This window comes from Hirundo rustica, chromosome 20 (assembly GCF_015227805.2).
Source record: "Hirundo rustica isolate bHirRus1 chromosome 20, bHirRus1.pri.v3, whole genome shotgun sequence".
Taxonomy (NCBI): domain Eukaryota; kingdom Metazoa; phylum Chordata; class Aves; order Passeriformes; family Hirundinidae; genus Hirundo; species Hirundo rustica.
Window position 1 is genome coordinate 3,771,552 of NC_053469.1, and position 21,177 is coordinate 3,792,728.

Sequence of the window (21,177 nt, forward strand, 5' to 3'; positions counted from 1 at the left end):
GGCGGCGCCTTCAAGGCCCGGCCCGTCCGACGTGGCAGCGCCTGCACCGAGCGCGGCCCGGCCCCGCCACCGCCCCGCCCGCCCCGAGCCAGCCCGGGCCCCGCCATGGGCCACAACGACATTATGAACACCGCCGAGGACTTCGTCGATCAGGTGGGTGCCGGCCCGCCTTCCCCCCGACGCCCGCCCGGCGGGCTTTGTGCGCCGGGGCCACGCTGAGGGGCCCGGCTGAGGCAGGCCGGGATGGCGGCGGGGTCGCTGCCGCCTCGGGGCCGCGCTGTGGCGGGGCGGTGGGTTTATGGAATTGTAGAGCCGTGGAGTGGTTTGGGCTGGAAGGGATCCTGGGCATCTTCGCGTTCAACCCCTGCCACGGGCAGGGACAGCTTCCACCGTCCCAGGTTGCTCCAAGCTCTGTCCAGCCCGGCCTTGGACACTTCCAGGGATCCAGGGGCAGCCACAGCTTCTCTGGGCACCCTGTGCCAGGGCCTCTCCACTATCACAGGGAGGAATTTCTTCCCAATATCCAAACTAAGTTTCCTCTCTTTCGATTTGTAGCCGTTCTATTTTGCTTTCTCACTGCCTGCTTCTAGAAGTAGTCTGTTTGCATTTTTCCTGTGAGTTTCCACCGAGGGGACCCCGGGCCCGGCTCCTACCGCCGCAGGCCCAGCGGCCGCCCCTGGCCCAGAATGAGCGCCCGAGCCTCTCGTACAGCGAGTTCTCCTTAGGGATAGTGCTTCTCTCAGGGGGGAATAAGTGGAAGGAGAGCAGGAGCCGTCCCGTCCCGGCTGGTGAAAAAGCACAGAGGGCTGTGGGGAACCCGTATGAGCCTGCAGGGACAGGAGAGTTACCCAATTTGGCAGGGTTAGTTGGGATATTAGGGAGAAATTCTTCGCTATGAGGGTGGTGAGGCCCTGGCACAGGCTGCCCAGGGAAGCTGTGGCTGCCCCATCCCTGGAAGAGTTCAAGGCCAGGCTGGACGGGGCTTGGAGCAACCTGGGACAGTGGAAGGTGTCCCTGCCCATGGCAGGGGTTTGGACCAAGATGAACTTTAGGGTCTTTCCAACCCAAACCATTCTGTGATTTCATTGAACCCTGACCCATGTCTGGAAGCCCAAACTGGAAAAGGTTGGTCAGCACTGTGGTGCTGTGCTCAGGATTGGGGCAAAAGGAAAGCACACAAGCTGATGTTGTCTTGTAAACCTTCTTACGTTTATTTCAGTGGAGGCCCGAGTGATTTCTCTGTTAAATAGAAGTTTGTGATCTCTTACAATGTGTGACAACAGGAAAATTTTGAGTGTAAGTAGTTGCTCTGCTGGGGATGGTGTTGCAAAGATCTTCACAGTCATGGTGATTCATCTAATCGACAATAAGCGGCAGCAAGTAATCACATTCAGCAAATTGACTGGAAAATCTGATTCTGCCTGGTTCTACAACCGCTGTGATTTAGTGTGAGTTGTGTGCTGCACAATAACGCGTCACAGCTCTGAGGGGGCTGTGCTGCCTCTGTGTCTTTCACTGATTTCACTGGGAAAACCTGTTCTGCGCTTCCTCCCCACCCCCAGATGGAAGAAGGGAGACTCGATTTTGAGACAGAGCTTCTTGTGGTGTGTGGAATACTCAGTTTAAGAGATATCTGGATTATCTTGGCTGTTTTGTTTACCTTGTCCTCTTGCTCCTTTTAGAGGAGAAAGTAAACCATCACTGCAGTGTTCACGTTATTTGCCAAAATTTACAGCGTTTGTCCTGACCTTTTTATAACACCTCTATATTTATTCCTGTGGGGTTATTTCTAGATGTTCATAACACCCCTTTCTTTCACTCTGCTGAAAGCTCTTTTGTCCAGCTTAAATGTAGTTTGCCTCCTCCTGAAGTGAGTTTTAAATGGCACAAATGTACTTGTGCTTGGCCACATCCTGTTTAAAGATGAGTCTTGCCTTAAGCTGCAGAATTTAGAGTTTTGCTACTCTTACCATCAGATTGCAGAAGAATTCTTATGGTGTTCTGAATAATAACTCCAGTGGTAATTCTGCCTGGTAGAGCTTTCAGTGCTGCCTGTGCTGCTAGAGCTCAGTGTCACTCCAGGCAGGAGTGACTTGCTGAACGCTAACCTTTGGTATATATTGTGGAGTTAACACTTGGCATTACAGGAGCTGTTAGTTCATCTTGGACTTTAAAAAGTACTTGGAATGTTTGGACTGAAATTATGTTGAAACTCCCCTGGTGGAGGCTGGACAATGGCTGTTCTGGGAGCTGAATGCGTTCTCAGTGCTGTTCTTGCTTTTTCCACTCTCTGTACTAGTGCTCAGCACATAATGAGTCTTAATTTCTGTAGCATAAAACCCCTGTGGGAGAATGTTAGAGCTAATTCCATGGCTTATCAGGAAATCCTGAATGTCTCTTACAAAAGCAAGAATAATCTGTTCCTTAAATTCAAACAGTAAAGCTTAGCATTTCTCAGATACTGTAATTTCCCTTTGAATTAGCAAGTTATGCCCTAGATGCCAAGGTACTCAACAGTAATAAGTGGCTCTTAATCCAGAGGTGAAGTAGTGCGCTGTCTTACAGGCAGCTAAGCCTGCCAGACAGCCAGTTGTCAGTGAAAGGGCTTGTCCTACTTCTCCCAAGGCTACCTTCCCCTTTCCTCTCTCACCAGCACTTTTGTCGCTGAACTGACAGGAGAAAAAAAATGAGGATTGATTTTTTTTTTTTTTTTTTTTTTTTTCCCCCCACTTGGTTCAGTTATCTCCTCATTTAGGTGGAGTGAGGAGCAATACTGGGGGTGAGATTGCTGGTAACAGGCTGCTCTGAGCTGTAAGGAATTGCAGTGGAGGGGACACTGTAATACCAGCCCAGTGTTATTAATTCAGTAATTTACATGCTTGGGAATAAAGCCCCTTTTTAGTGATTTTTGTTAAAGCATTACTTGGCAAGCCCTTCAGTGCAGCCAGCAAGTACCGAAAATAGCTGTATCTGGTGCCTGCACAGAGTGTTTAGGATTGTCTCTCCTTTGTAATCCCTTCCTAAGAGGGAGCAGATCTCAAGCAACTTTCCTAGTGTCTGTGATAATCTTTAGGAATAAATCCTTAGGAATGTGGGTGCTTGGTATTTCTGCTGTTCAAAAAAAAAAAAAAAGAAAAAACCCCAGAAAAGATTTGTGGACAAAAATGCGAGGAGACTATTGAGTCATTGCACAGCAGTGAGAGGGCTGCAAGGGGGAGTCAGACTGGGGGAGTTTGTTTAATTCTCCAAGATAAATGCTGATGTGTGTCCAGATAATTCTGATATAGAATCACAGAACCATTTGGGTTGGAAGGGACCTTAAAGCCCATCTTGTTCTAGCCCCTGCCATGAGCAGGGACCTTCTACTCTCCCAGGTTGTTCCAAGTCCTGTCCAACCTGGCCTTGGACGCTTCCAGGGCTGGGGCAGCCACAGCTTCCCTGGAAAACCTGTGCCAGGGCCTCCCCACCCTCACAGGGAGGAATTTCTCCCTAATTTATGGCTTACATTTCCCATCTTTCAGTTTGAACCCATTATTTCTTGTCCTCAATACCCTACTTTGCAGAAAATGGAAGGGAGAAGAAAACCGTTCCATTGTTAGTCTCAGCTTTCTCAGTTAGATTAAAAAAACCGAATTTGGAGATGTTCTCTAGAACTTTGTCATGGCAGTGCGCTGATCGTTTATCATTATAAACCAAGCAGCCTGTTCTGGTTAGTCTGGGGAAATTTTTTTTCACTTGAAGAATGATAATAAAATGCAGTAAATTACTAAAAGTACCATTTTAAAGGTTTCATTAATAAATAGCCTTTTGGAAAAAGGGAATTGGTGTCAAGCACACTTAGGAAGGGAAGAGCATTGAGAAATCTTCCCGCAATTAAAAACCTGATTAATATTGCTGGCAATGCTCTAGTGGGTCAGAGCCTTCTTCCTGCCTTTGGAAATAGATGGGAAAGGCTGTTCCCAGTTTTTACAGTACTTTGTAGGCACTGGGCTAATGAATGTGATGAGTTCTGCTGTCCCTGTGATTTTGGGGTGGGATCTTTGCGTGAATGTATCTAAGCTGGTGAAAGAAAGTCATTTTTCTCTGTGCCATTAGGTTGAGCATCCTCTTCTAGGAAAGATCAGTGGTGTCCCAGGCTGCTGGAGGAATTTGTTCTCCCAGAAATGAACAATCCCTTAAAAGTATTCAAGATATTTGCGATGTGCCTTATGCTCTAGACTAATAATGCCATGCAGCTCAGGAGGGTTTCTGTATCGATGAGCAGTGTGCTCTTCCTCACCATAATCAGAACTTCCCTGATCCAAGAATACACAGGAAAAGGCTTTGTGCTTGGACAAAACACACCTGCAAAAATTGCCAACTCATGTCCATTTATTGGAGTTAAAATACCTGTAATTGTACCGTGGTATATAGACTTTTATCAAAATAGAGTGGACTTCCAGCAAACTTGAAACTGTTGGAGGTGGGGTCAGAATGAATCACTTTATTACCTCTCTTTTGGTCAGGCCTTAATGAGTTTGAAAATTTCAGTCCTCCTTTAGAAAAATGGGGGGTTGAGCAGAGCTTTGATTAAGGGATCCCTGGATCTTCTTGACATCTTTGGTTGTTAAAGGAGCATTTAAATCTATCTTTGCCTTTCTAATCCCATTAGAGGGGGAAGTGGCAACACAAAGCCTAACACAAAGCTATCAAAGCCCCTCTGGCATATGTCAGTGACTTGGCTGCCAACACAGAACCAGCTGTTCTTCTTTAAAATAGTTTTATTTAGCGTTTTCTTGTCTTTTCTCATGATGTTTCACCTCTTCCAAGGGGACAGGACATGTGGAGAGCAGTTGATGCAAAGCCCGGAGCAGAAAAAGCCCTGCAGTTATTCGATGTTGTGAGTTCAATGCTGCCACCTCCAGCAGTGCCAGCAGTTTGGATTTGGATGTGTTGTGCTCAGTGCAGGGTGTATTTCAGGTCCCGTTTCTTAGCTGCAGCCACCAGTTTTCTTATGTGTGCTGCTTTATCTGTGTGAATCTTAAAGGAAGTGGGCTCAGGGTGCAGCTTTTGAGCCACAGAGTGCTGTTGCTGTGCAGGGCCAAACCCAGGGTGCTATTCACTGAGCCCCACTGCTGGAGCTCTCCTGTTTCTTGTCATTTAGTCCCTCTTTAATTAAATTACTTGAAAGATTTACACCCAGATCCTGTGAAACCGCTTGATGCCTGTTACATTCTCTTCCTGTGGTCATGGTGTAGTCGTTCTCCTCCTTTCTCTCTGGATCTCCTGGTTCCTTTGGCTTGAGGTTTTTGTTCCCACAGGCTGTTTCTGAAGCTTATTTGAGGGGTTCAGTGTGAGTGCAGCTGCAGGAGCTGTGTGTGCCCACGGATGATGTGTGTGCCATTAGGTTGCTTAGCACTGGAGCTGCCGTAGGCTGCAGCCTCTCTGACTTGTCTGGAGCCCATTGGATGTGTGCATTCGTGTTTAATGGCCAGTGTTAAATTCCCTCTGTATGCCAAGAGAGCAGGTAACTGTTCAATATCTTCTTGGATCCTTCACCTGTGCTGTTCATGGTTCCAGGGAAGGGGAAAATGAGATCAGCTCCCATTTCAAAACAGCAAAGATGAGGCCTGGAGGAAGATATCCTCTACTATCTGTTGCTTTTTTCAGCCTTTCCACAGCACTGTTTTTATCCTTTCCTTACAGATTCCCAGCACTTGTAGTCTTTCATTTCTTTCTAGACCAAAGCTGCTTGCTCTATATCTTACAAACGACTTCTGGTTTGTAAGAACTTTATTCTTAGTATTCCTCAGCAAGTTTCCTCGACCTCACACGGAAACCCAGGAGGGAGGAAGGCTGTAAACCAAGATGTGTGTCTCATTCAGTGAGTGACAAAGATCAGAAATTCTCTTCTGACTCATTCATCCAACTGTTGACATGGCTTAAAAAAGCGTGAAGTGGCAGCTTGGAGGCAGAGTACAGCTGCACTTAAAATGCACTTGATTAAGGTGAATTTTGACCCTTAGACTCTGGGTACAGGCAGTACAACAGTGCAGTTTGTTCCAATATTAACTATTTAGTTGACTATTAAGGATGTTTGCTGATTTTTTTCTTGTGATAATCTGTAGTTGCACAGTGAGCTGGCCTTGTCATTTGCATAGCCTTTAGTACTGACTGATTGCTGCTGGCAGGAATAAACTGTCAGAAATGGCTTTTGTCTCCTTCCTGGTGGAAGTCCCAATTAAGTAATAACCAGTACTGCCTAGAAAATGGGTTGACAATTAAACACTTGTCCTAACCCAGAGGCAGTAAGCTTTCCTGTGCACCCCACAGCCCCACAGAACACAACCCTCTAGACTCGGTGTGGCAATTTTATGTTTGCTCTTTAATTATTGTAATTGCAGAGCAAAGTGATCAAGGAGCCTGCAAGATAAGGGAGGCCAGATACATCTTCCATTCCCAAAAACTAAAGCTCAGCATCTGTTGCATGATGATATCATTTCCTTTTAGCCACTGCACTGAACTATGGCTATAAACATCTATTTCCTTTCTGCAGAGGATGCTCCTTTTAATGGAAGTAAAAACCGGCCTAGAGGGTAGAGGGTGCAATTCCATGCAGTGGTGATGTAGAGTGAGATCTGCTGTACATGTGCTTTGTTTGCACTGAGCTGTTGAAGGGAACGAGCTTGGCAAAAAAATTAGTAATTTTTTTTAATGTGTACAGAACTTGTCTTCTATCAGGCTGGCTCCCTGAATGGGGGTTGTTCCAGGGTGGTGAGTGCCTGAGTACAGAGGTGGGAGCAGGATTGCCCTTTCAGCTCCGGGCTATCTGATATTTGAGCTGTAACATGAAACCCTGAGATAGAGAAACTAAAACCAAGGTCAGCCTTCATTAGCGAGAACTCCATCAAAGCACAGTTCTTGCTACGCAGAAATGTGCTGCTGGATTCTACTTTTTTTTTTGAGTCCAGTGGAGAATGACAGCAGGTTTCCCCTGCTGCTCCTAGTGGGTGAAGAAGCATTTCATTAAATCCAAGTCCCAGTTTCCGTCTGGATGTTGGTGACCCCGAGTGCATGAGAAGTGCTGACCTCAGTGTGCAGAGAGCAGGGCTGTGTTATCCCTGCAGCGTGCCTTCCCCTGCCTTCCCTGCTAATGCCCCGTGTGCCCGTGCAGTTCCTGAGGGTGACGAAGCAGTACCTGCCCCACGTGGCCCGGCTGTGCCTGATCAGCACCTTCCTGGAGGATGGCATCCGCATGTGGCTCCAGTGGAGTGAACAGAGGGACTACATCGATGGCACGTGGAACTGTGGCTACTTCCTGGCCTCCATCTTTGTGTTCCTAAACCTCTTCGGGCAGCTGAGTAAGTGGCTCTGGGGCTGTTCAGGGTGCAGCCCTGGGAATCCTGGCAGCGTGGGATGCCTCGCTGATTTCCTAATAGCCCCTGACAGCTCAGAACTGATAGTACTGCTCAGGCTGAATGAAAAGAGCTCTGAACTGACCTGCTTCAGCCTTTCCTGGAAGCAGCCTTAGAGAGTTCCTTGTGACACACTGCCTCTGAGTCAGAGATGCCAACAATCCATCAGGACAATCTGGTTTCGGTTCTGTACATGCATCCATAAATACAAACCACACCCAGGGTTCTCTAAATTAAATACTCCTGTCCTCTTAAACGGGGCAATGTTGAGACTTTCTCAGCCACCTGTTTTTGTGAGCATTCACCTCCAAGGAAAATTCTTACCCTGGGGAGGGTGCATTTAAGCCTGAGTGAGGTGCTTGTGTCAGAAATTTTTCCAAAGCCCAGAAATCAAAATAATCCCAGAAGGAGTGCACTGCTACGTGTGTGCTGGGTAAGCTCAGGATGTCAAAAATGGAGAGAGGAAAAATCCTGTTCTGTTTATATTGTGTTCCTGATTTACTGTTCCTGATTGCCAATTTCTTATCTTGTGTCTGAATTTAGATTTTTGCCCTCACTACTTTGTGTAGAGGGTCACCTTAATTTAATGCAGATGCCAGTCCTCACATCAAAGTGACTACGGCTGTCGGTGCTTTTTGAGAGAGAGGTTTTGGGTTTTATCCTTTCAAGGAATACAGCATGATGGCCCTAACAGTTATCTCACGAAGGAAAAAGGAAAATCCAAGTTAGCATTCCTGCGGGAGCTTTTCCAAGTGTAACTATTCAATTTCCCCAACTCAGGTGGCTGTATCCTGGTGCTGAGTAGGAACTTTGTGCAATATGCCTGCTTTGGACTGTTTGGAATTATAGCATTACAGGTAGGAGGTTTAAATCTTCATCCCTTTTAAACTGTACCTTTCAAATCTCTCTTAGCCCCAGTACTCCCAACGTGTTTAAATATAACTTGCAACCCTGGAATTTTTCTCCACCCTGGCTTAGTGCCAGTCCTCGACGGCATTGAACTATTTTGCTGCTTCTGTTCTCCTGATGTGCCCAATAGATGTCATTGCAATTAGTCAGCTTGGAGACGTTCATTCAATACTTGACCTTGACCAATTTAGCTGAAGTAACTGTCAGTTTACCTGGATGTCAGTTAATGAGCCAAATGTGGAACTTGCAGTTGCTTTGGCCTTCAGCTGTGTTCCCATCACAAAGGATCCAAGCTAGTAGCATCCTTCCCATACAAAACCAGGGAATTTTGGGGGGCATAAAGCACAAATCAATCTCTGGCTTCCCTTCCCTGTGTTGCACATACTCACTGGACTGCACAGATGTAATTACCTTGTTTTCCTCACTATATTGTATTTATAATCAAATTCTCCTGTGGCTGATACAGACTTGAGATTGTAACAGAAATTCTGAACTTCAGTGTTGTTTATATGGTGTTTTAACCTGTTTTATTCTTTGCCTAGACTATTGCATACAGCATTCTATGGGACCTGAAGTTCTTGATGAGGTAAGCCTGCTTCTGGAAGTTTTTAATGGAAACAGAATGAAAACTGACCCTTGGTGGCAGAGAAAATGATATTTGTATATAGTATTTACTAGAAAGATTTTACAAGTGATGAGTTTACATTAAAGAAGAAATTGACAGCTCTTGAAGAATCAGGAGAGTGTGTTAAACTGTAGACAGCAAGCTGAGGAAGGGGAAAACTAATCCTAACCTACTGGGATCCAAATGCTTCTGCTGCTAACCTGGCTGAGAGCTCAGCCAACTGTACACTCGATCAGAGTTGCTTTTACTTCCTAAATAGCTAAAATAGCAACTCTGCTTCTGCATGACTGAGGCCATTTTCTGAGAAAACTACAGCGTGTGGTCACTGGAGAGGTTTCTGGGATTTTAAACCTCTTAACACCTTCCCTAAGGAGAAGACAAGATTATAAACACGAGCTTTCCTGTCAGGCCTGAGTGATGGCTGGCTCTTGCCTTTCCACCCCTCTGAGGGGAGGCCAGCACAGCAGCTACACTCAGGGCTTACTACAGCCCTGCCAACTCTTCAGCAGTGCTGCTGCTCTGCTTTCTCAAAGCAACCTCTGAACTACTTTGGCATATATGGCTAAACCTGAGGTACAGAATAACTTCTAACACAACTCAATTCGTGTTGTAACAGCCACTGAAGCAACTGTGCCTGAGTGGTGGGTGCTGGACTTCCCTGGCAGGCTGTGTTCCCACAGATCCTCGGTGTGCTCAGTGCTGCTGGGGCTGGGAAGTCTAACACAGACCAACACATCCCACGGTGCAGAGCAAGTCACTCCTCACTCTCACGTAGATCCTTACTGAAACTGTCAGATAAGACTTGGCAAATATAGATCTGTGCAAGTTGTACTGAACTACTTTTTTTTTTTTTTTTTTTAACCTTTTTCCCCATTTGTGTAGGAATCTTGCCCTTGGGGGAGGCTTGCTGCTGCTTCTGGCTGAGTCTCGCTCGGAGGGGAAGAGCATGTTTGCTGGTGTCCCCACCATGAGGGAGAGCTCCCCAAAGCAGTACATGCAGCTGGGGGGGCGTGTGCTGCTCGTCCTCATGTTCATGACGCTGCTACACTTTGATCTGAACTTCTTTTATGTAAGTATCCCAGCAGGAAAAGTAGGAGTTGAGCTACTAGAATGTAGCACCAGTGCCCAGATGGGCTGGAGGATCTGCTCAATGCTTATTGACATCTATAAGTAAAATTAATACTTTAGAAAAAAGTTATTAGGTTATCTATGCCCTGACAGCTGAGCTTATCCAAGCTTTGCTCTGATGTTGGTGTATCTATTTAGGAACTATCTAATTTCATGGCTTTTTTCCTTGCAGGTTCTGCAGAACATTGTGGGCACAGCCCTGATTATCTTGGTGGCAATTGGCTTCAAGACTAAGCTGGCTGCCTTGACTCTGGTCATCTGGCTGTTTGGCATCAACATCTACTTCAACGCCTTCTGGACCATCCCAGCCTACAAGCCCATGCACGACTTCCTCAAATACGATTTCTTCCAGACCATGTCTGTCATTGGAGGGCTCCTCCTCGTGGTTGCACTGGGTCCCGGCGGAGTCTCCATGGATGAGAAGAAAAAAGAGTGGTAACAGGAATAGCAACACTTCTTGGGACATACTGTACTAAGTCCAGAACTGATTCTCTATGGATTCAACAAAAACTGCCAGCATTTTACACGTACATGCCCCCGTCCTATAAAAGGCACAGATGTTTTGAATTTGATTTACTGTGGCACCAGTAATACAATAGATAAAATCCTATTTCTTCAAGGAATGTTGCCTAGGCTTATTCTAACTTCCTAGATTTGGAACTAACCCAAGGAACCTGCATTTTGCTGATGCTTCAGTGAATTGCAGTAGAACAGTTGCTGTCTGGAATGTCAGCAATGTCTTAAAATTTGCAGAAAGGTGAGCAGATACAGCTGGATCATTCAGTGTGGTGTTGGGTTGTAGCTATAACTAAAAAAGTGAGATCCCCATTCTTGCCCTTATCAAAACTGTCTTGTGCATAAGGAGTTCCATTGCTGGTTATAGCATTGCTTATCAAGGTGGAAAGCAGCATCAAAATCCAGAAAAATCACTGTTATTTTGCTGCTCAGAGGCCTGTAATTCCCTTTTGTTTAACGGGGAAGGGTCTTTCCTGCTCCTGAACAGAAAGCAAATAGAAAACCATGGAAGTAGTTGTACACCCTTCTGGGTAAGAAAAGGGAGAGGATTTTCTAACGTGTCCCAGTTCTGCCCTTGAGGGGAATGACGGGGAATCCTGTATTGTTAATCATGAATACTGTGTTGTTAATCAGATTTAAAGGAAGTGGGGGAGATAATCCTGAGGAGACAGAACGTTAGATTCTGTGAAAATTCTGTGCCAAAAGAATTCCCTATTCTGCATTCTTTCCCCAAAAGCTGCCCCTCCTGAATTCCCAAGGAGGGAGCCAAGTTGTGCTGCAGGTTCCATAATAAAAGCTCCTTTCTGCTATTAACCAGCTTCCATCCATATATGCCCCAAATTCAAATTTGAATTGCAGGTTATTGGTGAAAATGTCTTGCGAATTACAGGAAGTCCCCTTTTCTGTGCACTCAGTACTTGCCAGATGAGAGCAGTCAATCTCCTAATCTGTAGTCTTTGCTTCTTAGATTCACTTCTGTCAGTCTCTTGGCTGTAAAAGTCCCAGCTGACTGAAGAGCTGGGCTGCTGAGCTCTCCAGGACAGCCCCTCCTCTGCCACCTCAGACCACCCTGAGCTGTGCAGGCTGGAAATGTGGAATTGTCCCCCGTTCCCAGCTCTGCAAACGGTTATTGCTGAGGAATGCGTGAGTGCAACGCCTGGGCAGTGGAGAAGCAGCCAGGGATGGACCTTCCCCAGGAGGGTGAGCAGAGGAAGGCCCTGTTTGGCTTCTCAGTGCCACAACCTCTGTGCCATGACCATGCTTAGTGCTGCTCAGGGGAGGCGTTTTGTCCTCTCTTAGTCAACCAGGTGTGAACCTGTCTCACTAGATTGTGGAGGAGTTCTAGACAGCATGAGCCCTACCAGCTTCCTACCATCACACTGATTCCTTGCTCTGTTCCCTCCCCTGAGGAAGATGCTCAGCTCTTTGTTCAAGGAGGAATTCAGCTGAACATCTCCAGTGGGAGCTGTTCCCCAGGGTCTCCTGGTAAGGACGCTCACCTGGACAGTTCAGTTAAACAGTTGCTTTTTAGGAGAGAAAACTGGGCTGAAAGAACTAGTGAAAAACAAAAGAGCGCTGTTGAAAGTTGAACCAGTGATTTCATCATCCTAAGGGGATAACAGCCTCTGTAAGGGCAAGATGTGCTGCTGCTGGAGGAAGCCAGTTGCTATCCCAGAATAGTTAGGGTTGGAAGGGAGGGAATACTTAGGATAGTTAGAGAGGGGAATTTATCATTAAGGTCAGGTCACTGATGATTCTCAAGGAGGTTTTGCAAGAGAAGTCTTCACCTCAAGTGCTCCATGTTCCTGACTCTTTCCTGGCTACACAAACTGGTCCTTTCAGTCACAGACCTGCAGCACAGCTTCACTGCAGCTCTTATAACGGTTCTAGACTGATCAAGGCATCCACTCTCAGATACCTGAACTGCTGTTGATGTTCATAGTATTTATAAATGACAGAAACTACTCCTGCAAGTAGCCCTTCGTCTTTCTCAACTTGCTTGTGTGCTGTCTAAGGAGCTGGATGACAGACTAGTCTGAAATACTGACCAGTTTCCTCTGTGAAAATCAAGTCCCCTTTCCAACAAAAGACCCTAGAAAAGGAACTGTTGATGTCCCCTGCAGCAGGAATGCTTCAGTATTCCAGGGGCACAGGTAGGTGGAGGGCATTATCAGATACTTCTAGGCAGCACAACGTGCAGACTTATTAACTGTGAGTCCTGATGCAGAAGATTCTGGTTTCCTACATACACTGCTGTACTTGTGCATCTCCCAGAAATACAGTGACCTCTCCCCATGGCTGAGAAGCTCTCACAAGCAGGATGTCAGCTACCAATTGGCTCTGCAAAGTGTTCTGGAATTCATTCTGAATATATTTTTGCTTTCTATGTGGAAAAAAAAAAAAGAAAAAAAGAAATAAGTATAAATTCTCATTTTATGCTGTATTTTGTACCTTAGTTGTGTTTGAAAATGTTTTGATTTTTGAAAACAATCAAAATAAAACAATGGCATCTTTGTATCCACTTGGCGTGTGTGGCTGGTGATGCTCCACCACTGAGCTGCTGTGTTTTCCTGCCTAACAAAAAACCAGCTTTCTGTAAAAAACTGAGCTGTCTGGACTTGACTGCAGCAGGCATCCTTCCCTTGGTGTGGGGCTGGCTAAAAGCTCTTGGAATGCAACTTAATTCCATCCCCTTATTCCCTTCCACACCTGTAAGTTAACTGGAAGGGGCAGACACTTCATCCTGTGCTCCCACTGGAATTGTTACACAACAGGCTTCAGGCCCGGTATTTATCACAGAATTTATTTCCCGTTGGTTGCTTTCTTGAAATTTCTGGGTTTTCGATGGTGGCTCTTGAATTTCTTCTTTAAAGGGCCTGTCTGTTTCTGTAGAGAAAAAAAAAAAAAAAAAAAAAAAGTTAATCAGCTTATTTCCAACATCCAGATCAAGCCTTGCCTGAGACAGCTTAAACAGAAATTGAGTGTGATCTCCTTCAACAGCCAGAATGAGCTCAAGTCTGCCCAGAGAGCCACGATCCTGCAGCTCAGCAGCCCTTTCTGATGGTTTCACTAGGTACAAACTGACAGGCTCCCTGCAGCAATGAATCCAAGCTTTATCCAGCCCTAACTTTGTAGTTTGACACATTTATAACATAAGGCAGAGTCTCAAAAGTGGGAGAAAAATGGTCTAGAGGGACTCTGTGACTGCAAAACAGTTTAATTTTTTTGTGTATTTCGAGAACAATTACAGAACCTGCAGGACACACATCAGCTTTCCTTCTAAGATGGTGTGTGGGGCAGGATCCCACCCAAGATGAGCTGTTGGCACAGGCAGAAACATTCCTCCCCTAGCCAGGATAAATATTGCCTGTCAGGAATTCACACCTCGGGATGCAACCCACTGTCTGGCACACAGGGAAGAATCTATTCTGAACAGCTCTGCACCTTCTGCTGGTTCCCAGACGGGAATAGCTGGATCACCTACGGGATGGGATCGCAGCTCCACACCCCTGCTGCTGCAGGCAGTGGCATGACTCCCACCTTTCCTCTCTTGCCAGCTGCTCTGCTGCTGTCCCTCTTTGCCCCGTGCCCTCCGTTCTGCTTGGCGCCGTCATCCTCGCTGTCTGTCACGAAGTCATCGCTGCCCTTTGTGGTCTGTGGAGCTGACGGGTTTTTTTCTGGGAAGAGCGCAGCTAAAAAATAATTTAACTCAAAATCAGTTTCCTCTGCCTCCCCTAACTTTGCTTTAAAGCTGCTTGCAGGCACCAGGCATACGTTTGTCACTACTGAAATACTTGGGAGATAAACACGCTGGTGTTTTATTGGAAATGTGCCTCGGTGCTCTTTCTGTTCCCATTCTGGGAATGTCACCACAGGTGGTGCCATGTGTTACACCCCTGCTCCTGCAGCGAGATGGATTTGCACCTCCAGATCTAAGCAGAACGGCCTGACCACCTTCTATCAAGGACTTGCTGAGAAACAAGGAAAGTGGAGATCCCTAAAACAGCAAATCCCAAAATGGATCATGTATCCCTTCCCTCACACCTTCCACAATCCAGCTCATTATTACTTAGCATTAACTATTTATTATTTGGTGGTGGGAAGCTTTTCCAAAACCCAAGGACTCCTGGCTGGATGAAGTCAGGAGCCTCTGGCACACCAGCATCAGGCAGCAGTGTAAAGAACCCCGGAGACAATTAACCACCCAACTCCCTTGAGGACGCGGCTGACACCAAGGCTCTCACTCACGTGGGTACAGGTCACTCATGCTGTCATCTGTCTCCTCTCCATCCTCCTCGCTGGACTTTGGCTCCCAGAACTCCTCTTTCCTGTGAGGCTGCCTGCTCCCGTTCGTTTGGTCATCGGGGTGCTGTGCCCGCTGCTTCTTCTGTCTCAGGCAGGCAGGGACGTACTCCACTCCTTCCCTCTGGCATTCCTCATCTACAAGTGAGGGTCAGGCAGCACTCATCAGCTGCCCAGCCCCTGAGTCCTCCCATTCCCAACTCAAGGTTGTAGGAAACGCAACTCAAAAGTACAGCATGCTCCAAACAGACATCCACATGATCTACAGTAATGCTATGCACCAGGGAAGATAGTGCTGGACACATGAATCACGCTCCATGGGGAGTTTTAGAACTGATCCTCTTAAGGAAGGATGTTCCAAGGTGTTTGCAAGAAGCCAATTGCTCCCCACATCCGAGACCTCCCTTCGTAGCAGAGGACACAGTAACACACTGCTGTCAATTTAAACAAAGCTGTCCCACTCACTTCAGAGACAGACCCTGGAATCTCAACAGCTCAGGAAAGAAATGCTGCCTGGTACAGCTTCAGAAGAGCTACTTACACGTTTTCAGGGCCTTCTGGTAGCGCTTCCCTTGGACGTGACGCAGGACATGCTCTGGAAGCTTGTTGATGTGTCTGAGGGTGAGCTTGCAGAACAGCTGGTGTCTGACAGAAAGAGTTAAAGCGTGCTATGATTTCAGAACTTTTCACTTACAAGCGCTGCAAGTTGCTGAGAGTTGATAAATACTTCATAGAGCCTTTCCCAGTCTCCCCACATCCATAAAGACTTAACAACTTTGTAAAGCCCGACCACTTTATGTCTGCGATTGAACAAAGTGTAAAGCACAACACACAGGAGGGAGAATACGTACAAATTCTTTGTGCTGGGCACTATGTGGGGCTCAAACGTGCCATAGTCGAACTCTCTGGCTGCCTTTATGAGCCGCTGGTACTTCTTGCCGCTGGTGTAAGCCTGCAGCTCCGACAGGCGACAGGGCAGCTCGTGTCCTGTCAGCCTGCACCTCACCTGAAAAAAAAGCATTAATGGTCAGGAAACCCAGGGGTTTACCCCACTGAATCTCAGAATCAATTCGGTTGTAAAGAGCCTCCGAGATCAAAGAGTCCAACCTATGCCCACCTCGTCAACCACACCATGGAGTGCCACGTCCAGTCGTTCCCCAGGCACGGGGACCCCACCGCCTCCCTGGGCAGCCCTTTCCAATGTCTCGTCACCCTTCCCGCATCCCTCCCAGGGCTGGGGAGGGCAGGACAGGCCAGCGCTCTGCCCCCCGGCCTTCCACCGCCTTCCAGCGCTGGACAAACACAGCGGCTCGCTGTGGCCGAGCCCATCGGGTACCACGCGGTCCCGGCCCCATCACGGACCCTCAGAGAGGCGGCCCCATCCCCTCAGGACCCTGGGGGTGCTCCCCAGCCCTCGCAGCCCGCACACGGCCGCACCTTGCCCGGCCCCGCGGGGCTGAGCAGCGGGTGCTCCCTCAGGAAGAGCCGCTCCGCCTCGGGCACCTCCGGCACGGCCGCGCCGCCGCCCGGGCCCGGCGCCGCCATCGCGAGGGGCCGGGCCCGGCCGCGTTTCCCGTTCCGGGCCGCGGGCGGGGCAGGGCGGAGCCGGGCCGGGCCGAGCCGGGGCTGCCGGGGCTGCCAGGGCTGCCATGGCCGCGCTGGTGCTGCGAGCCGGGCCCAGGCTGCTGAGGGAGCGCCGGGGCCGGGGGAGGCTCGGGGCAGCGCAGCCGGGACGGGTGAGCCGCTGATCCTGCCCTTCGATCCTGTCCCCTCATCCAGTTCCTTCATCCTGTCCCCTCGTCCTGTTCCCTGATCCTGTCCCCTCATCCTGTCCCCTCGTTCAGTTCCCTGATCCTGTCCCCTCATCCTGTTCCCTGACTCAGTTCCCTGATCCTGTCCCCTCATCCTGTTCCCTGACTCAGTTCCCTGATCCTGTCCCCTCATCCAGTTCCCTGATCCTGTCCTTTCATCCTGTTGTCTCTCCTGTCCCTTGATCCAGTTCCCTGATCCAGTTCCCTCATCCCGATCCAGTTCCTTGATCCTATTCCCTCATCCCATCCCTTCATCCTGTCCCCTGATCCTGTCCCCTGCAGGCCCTTGTTTCTGTCAAGAACAGATTAGGCTGGTGTGTGTTCGCTGATAGCGTGGATGGAAGTTAATTGCTGTGCTATAGGCAACCCTGCAACGGAAGTTTTATCTTATTTCATTTAAATTGTCGCCTAACCCGTAGTGTTTCACAGGCAGTTGCTCATCTGAGACTGAAATCAATGGATAAACATTGTTTCTTGCAATCATCAAGTTCACTGCTATCACCTAAATACAAGTTTTATAAAGCAGCGGCATTACAAAGGCTCTTTCTTACTCTATGTAGGCATCACAGTGCTTGATCAGAAGAACATTTTTTGGATATCCCCTAACTAAAGGAGGTTCTGGTCTGGTTCAAAAGACTAAAGGTAAGAAAATATTTGTCTGGCCTTCTGCCCTGTTTCACCTGAGTACCAAGATGTAATATTTCCTGTAGGAATTTGGCATCTCTTCTCTGAATCCTGTTCCTCATTCTGATTTTCTGTAGATGTTTGTTTGAGGTTCTGCAGACCACAACATTCTACAGCATCTGCGGGCACATCTGGAGAGGACACCTTGCTGAAATGGGGCCTTCTCCTTGTCCCTCTGACCACATTTGGTCTCGGCACATGGCAGGTACAAATAAATATTGCATTTTTTTTTCAAAAAATGAGCACTTGAGAATTTTACATTTCTGTTTTCCAAGTGTCCACTTGTAAGTCTTTAAAGTAAGTTGGGTTTTTTGGGGGTTTGTTTTGACACTTTTATTTTAGTACAAATATTTCCTCAAATTAAATTCAGTAGCATCTATTTTCATGTCTCCAATTACCCTGATTTAGGCCAGGTGTGATGAGAAAGCTATGACCAAGATTTTGAGGTTTGTTTAAGGTTGTTGCACTGCTCTGTTCTACCCTAAGAAGTTACTTTTGTGTTTGTTCACTTCCAGGTTCAGCGGCGCAAGTGGAAATTAGATTTGATTGCACAGCTGGCATCAAGGATCACAGCAGAGCCCATCCCTCTGACATTAGAGTATGGAAACTGGGATGTTTCTCATCTACAGAGCACTGACTGGGAATATTAGATATGGACCGTGCACTAATGAGCTTGTGCCAGAAAATTAGAAAGAGATCTTGATTTTTTTTTTATTTTTTGTAAAAGGATAAGTCAGTGGGATGTAATTCATAGTATTTTTAATCCCACTGGGAAAAGAGGATTTGGGTGTCTGTGTTGTCCCAAAGGAATTGTTACTGCAACAGGGAGTCTTGGAGCAACAGCAGGCCCTGTCCCACACGTGGATCAGTTGTGAGAGAGATTTTTAAGGTCACTTGGTCACCTGGCACAACTCAGAAGGGCTCAGTTGTGGGATTTCATGTCTGGGATGGGAAAGGAACGCTTCCCATGGCTGGATGCACGGGCAGTGAGCCCACCTGCTCTGTGATACCTGGGCTGCAGATGTCATGGGACAGAACTTCTCCCTGGATGCTCCTGATCCTCTCTATTTGATTTTCCTAGACAGTTGAAATACAATAAGCCATATTCCATGAGCTATTTGTCTTCTGCTTCTGTTTTACCAACAGGCTCCATCCAGAGTGAACCGTTAGGGAGAAAGGAGAATCCTGCAGTAAAATCTCCTGATGGAGCTCTCCTAGCACAGCCATGATTTTGTTTTCCTCTTGTTCCATGCAGCCCCATGGAACTGAAGGAGCTGGAGTACAGGCCTGTGACGGTCCGAGGGCGTTTTGACCACTCCAAGGAGCTCTACATCCTGCCCCGCTCCCTGCTGGACCCCGAGCGGGAAGCCCGGGAAGCCGGGAGGATCACATCCCACCCGGAGAACGGGGCCAACGTCGTCACCCCCTTCTACTGCACAGAGCTCGGGTGAGTTCAGGAGAGTCCTGCTCCACGGGAGCACTCACTTCTCCTTGGAAAAGCTGAATCCTGGTGGTTGGGTTCGTATCAATCACTCCTTGCCTTAAAAGGCATCTCTCAGTCTAACATCACTGAGGCTCGATTTGAAGTTGTATTTAAATTCCTTTATAGTGTGCATTCAGGTGACAGCAAAACTGGCAGCAAACATGTGGGTTGCTTCTTTCTTTGGTCTTTAGTTCTAGGCAGCAGCAGGAATAAATCCCCTTTCACTCCTGAGCAGCACTTCTTTATGTAACTCTAGGGTCACGATTTTAGTCAACCGAGGATTTGTGCCCAGGAAGAAATTGAAACCGGAGACCAGGCTGAAGGGACAGGTAAGGGGGATCCAGGGAATGGGGGTGTCACTTTGTGCCCCTTGGTTACCCAGAGGCACCACTCACTAATCCAGAGAGGCAGCAGCTATCTTCAGCATCATGGGAGGTGATTTAATTAGTCACTGCACTTTTCAAAGACAACAAACCTTGGTTTCCCACCTTTTTGTTAAGTAAATAATGTGTTCTGCAAACAAGGAGCTGTTCTTGTTCTGCTTTTTTCCCTGCTGTGTTACAGCACTGCCCCATTGCAGGGAACAAACATCTAATTTACACTCAGACCCTTCAAGTGCCACGTTTTCCTGACAGTACTTGATGTGTCAGAATATGAAATCAAACTTGAAACTTCCCTTTTGTCTTTGTGCACTTCTCAGATTGAAGATGAGATTGATCTCACAGGGGTGGTGAGGTTAACAGAAAAAAGAAAACCTTTTGTGCCTGAAAATAACATTGAAAAGAACCGCTGGCACTACCGGGACCTGGAGGCCATGGCCAGGGTGACCGGTGCCGAGCCCATCTTCATCGATGCAGATTTCAGTAAGTCACAGTGTCCAGTTTACATCCCTGTCCCTCCCTCTCCCCTCAGTTCCCCACTGTTTTGAAGGTGGCAGGGAGCCTGCCAAGAGAGCTGAAGGACCTTTGTCAGGAGCATCAAAGATAGGACATGGGGGGTGGCTTCAAACTGCCGGGGGACAGGGTTAGGTGGGATATTGAGGAGGAATTCTTCCCTGTGATGGTGGTGAGGCCACAGGGTGCCCAGAGAAGCTGTAGCTGCCCCTGGATCCCTGGAGGTGTTCCAGGCCAGGCTGGATGGGGCTTAGAGCACCTGGTCTAGAGGAAGGCACCCCTGCCCCGGCAGAGGGTAGAATTAGATGAGCTTTAAGGTCCCTTCCAACCCAAACCATTCTGGGATTCCGTGAACTTGGGAACAGCACCAGATTAATCACCCTCCTCCCGTTCCACACCGTGCAGCCACACAGGGTGCACACCAGGACTGAGCGTGGTTGTGTTGTCCCCACAGAAAGCACAGTCCCGGGGGGGCCCATCGGGGGCCAGACCAGGGTGAGCCTGCGGAACGAGCACATGCAGTACATCGTCACCTGGTAAGGGACCAGCCCTGCTGGGCGACCTGCCCCGGGCTGCTCTGAACGCCTGGATGAGCTCTTGAGCCACAACAGCCCAGTTTTAACCTGAACAGCTGGCGCCAGGTGGTTTGACTTGGTTACTGCCGCTGTTTAGGCAGGGCCATTCCACCCTGGAATAGTGACATGAGATTTTCTCTCACAGGTACAGCTTGTGTGCTGCAACTTCCTTCTTGTGGTACAAAAAATTTATACAGAAGCTACCTCGGTGAGGGGAAGGAAGAAACGTCTTTGTGCTGGCCAAGAACAGACTTTTAGGGATAACAGGAGCCTGATCAGCCCTAAATAATTAAAGCACCTGGAATTGCATAGCAGTTTCAGCAAATGTTATCAAGCTGCAAACAGGCTTTAAGCAGACCCTGCAAACTGAGCTCCCACCAGTGTGATTTGGCGGTAGCTTGGGAGCACTGAACTTCAATAGTGACCACAAGAATACATTTTTCTATGGTGTTTGGTTTTAAGCTATGTTTTAACATCTCCACTGTATTTTCTTTACAACAAATCCAGGGGATTTTATCAATCAGCGTATTTGCAGCAAGTAGTCCTTCCTGAAGTCAGGAATGGCTCACAGCAGCTGCAGGAGAATAAAGGCCTGCAGGTCTTTGCCTTGTGATTTGCATCATGCTTTTTACATGGAACAGCAGCAAACCTGAATGAGAGATTACTGTGGACACTCAGGTCTAGCTGGGGAAGGCAGTCTGTGGCTTTGTAAGATGAGGACTGGCAAAAACAAGCAGCTACCACAGCTGGTGTCTCCGTAGCCTCCACAGTGCCACCAGACCAAATCAGCACTCAGCAAAGCACAGCTCTTGATTCATCCTCCCTCAGCCTGCCTTCACTGCAAGAGGCACTGCAGG

The 21,177-nt window shown here is 47.8% G+C and overlaps 3 protein-coding genes across 4 annotated transcripts; 2 read left to right on the forward strand and 1 right to left on the reverse strand.

Annotated features, from left to right (window-relative positions):
- Nucleotides 1-27: 27 nt before the first annotated feature.
- Nucleotides 28-13,093, forward strand: SURF4 (surfeit 4). 2 transcript variants are annotated; one of them, XM_040083049.2, is made up of 7 exons: nt 60-153; nt 1,220-1,296; nt 7,154-7,340; nt 8,175-8,251; nt 8,846-8,889; nt 9,811-9,997; nt 10,229-13,093. In XM_040083049.2, exons 2-7 carry the CDS (start codon nt 1,270-1,272, stop codon nt 10,493-10,495), a joined length of 789 nt encoding a protein of 262 aa, XP_039938983.1. In that variant the 5' UTR covers nt 60-153; nt 1,220-1,269; the 3' UTR covers nt 10,496-13,093. The 2 variants fall into 2 exon arrangements, with proteins under 2 accessions (XP_039938982.1, XP_039938983.1); XM_040083048.2 differs by lacking the exon at nt 1,220-1,296 and having other exon boundaries at nt 28-153.
- Nucleotides 13,094-13,354: 261 nt separating this feature from the next.
- Nucleotides 13,355-16,427, reverse strand: SURF2 (surfeit 2). The gene is made up of 6 exons (XM_040083051.2): nt 16,312-16,427; nt 15,726-15,880; nt 15,416-15,519; nt 14,821-15,012; nt 14,113-14,264; nt 13,355-13,458 (listed from the first exon to the last, which is right to left on the reverse strand). The coding sequence occupies exons 1-6, from the start codon at nt 16,417-16,419 to the stop codon at nt 13,375-13,377; spliced, it is 795 nt and encodes a 264-aa protein (XP_039938985.1). The 5' UTR covers nt 16,420-16,427; the 3' UTR covers nt 13,355-13,374.
- A 67-nt stretch (nt 16,428-16,494) lies between these two features.
- Nucleotides 16,495-20,933, forward strand: LOC120761622 (surfeit locus protein 1). The gene is made up of 9 exons (XM_040083047.1): nt 16,495-16,610; nt 17,246-17,327; nt 17,447-17,574; nt 17,885-17,967; nt 18,625-18,816; nt 19,109-19,181; nt 19,553-19,715; nt 20,200-20,281; nt 20,466-20,933. The coding sequence occupies exons 1-9, from the start codon at nt 16,524-16,526 to the stop codon at nt 20,530-20,532; spliced, it is 957 nt and encodes a 318-aa protein (XP_039938981.1). The 5' UTR covers nt 16,495-16,523; the 3' UTR covers nt 20,533-20,933.
- The last annotated feature ends 244 nt before the right edge of the window (nt 20,934-21,177 follow it).

What these genes read in the sequence shown, in the direction of transcription:
- SURF4 (XM_040083048.2), top strand. Translation starts at nt 106, where the DNA reads ATGGGCCACAACGACATTATGAACACCGCCGAGGACTTCGTCGATCAG. An exon ending in CCGAGGACTTCGTCGATCAG is followed by an intron (nt 154 to 7,153) that starts GTGGGTGCCGGC and finishes GTGCCCGTGCAG; the next exon opens with TTCCTGAGGGTGACGAAGCA. An exon ending in GACCTGAAGTTCTTGATGAG is followed by an intron (nt 8,890 to 9,810) that starts GTAAGCCTGCTT and finishes CCATTTGTGTAG; the next exon opens with GAATCTTGCCCTTGGGGGAG.
- SURF2 (XM_040083051.2), bottom strand. Translation starts at nt 16,419, where the DNA reads ATGGCGGCGCCGGGCCCGGGCGGCGGCGCGGCCGTGCCGGAGGTGCCC. An exon ending in GCCCCGCGGGGCCGGGCAAG is followed by an intron (nt 15,881 to 16,311) that starts GTGCGGCCGTGT and finishes CTTTTTTTTCAG; the next exon opens with GTGAGGTGCAGGCTGACAGG. An exon ending in CAGCTGGCAAGAGAGGAAAG is followed by an intron (nt 13,459 to 14,112) that starts GTGGGAGTCATG and finishes TTTTCTCTACAG; the next exon opens with AAACAGACAGGCCCTTTAAA.
- LOC120761622 (XM_040083047.1), top strand. Translation starts at nt 16,524, where the DNA reads ATGGCCGCGCTGGTGCTGCGAGCCGGGCCCAGGCTGCTGAGGGAGCGC. An exon ending in AGACCAGGCTGAAGGGACAG is followed by an intron (nt 19,182 to 19,552) that starts GTAAGGGGGATC and finishes TGCACTTCTCAG; the next exon opens with ATTGAAGATGAGATTGATCT. An exon ending in ATGCAGTACATCGTCACCTG is followed by an intron (nt 20,282 to 20,465) that starts GTAAGGGACCAG and finishes TTTCTCTCACAG; the next exon opens with GTACAGCTTGTGTGCTGCAA.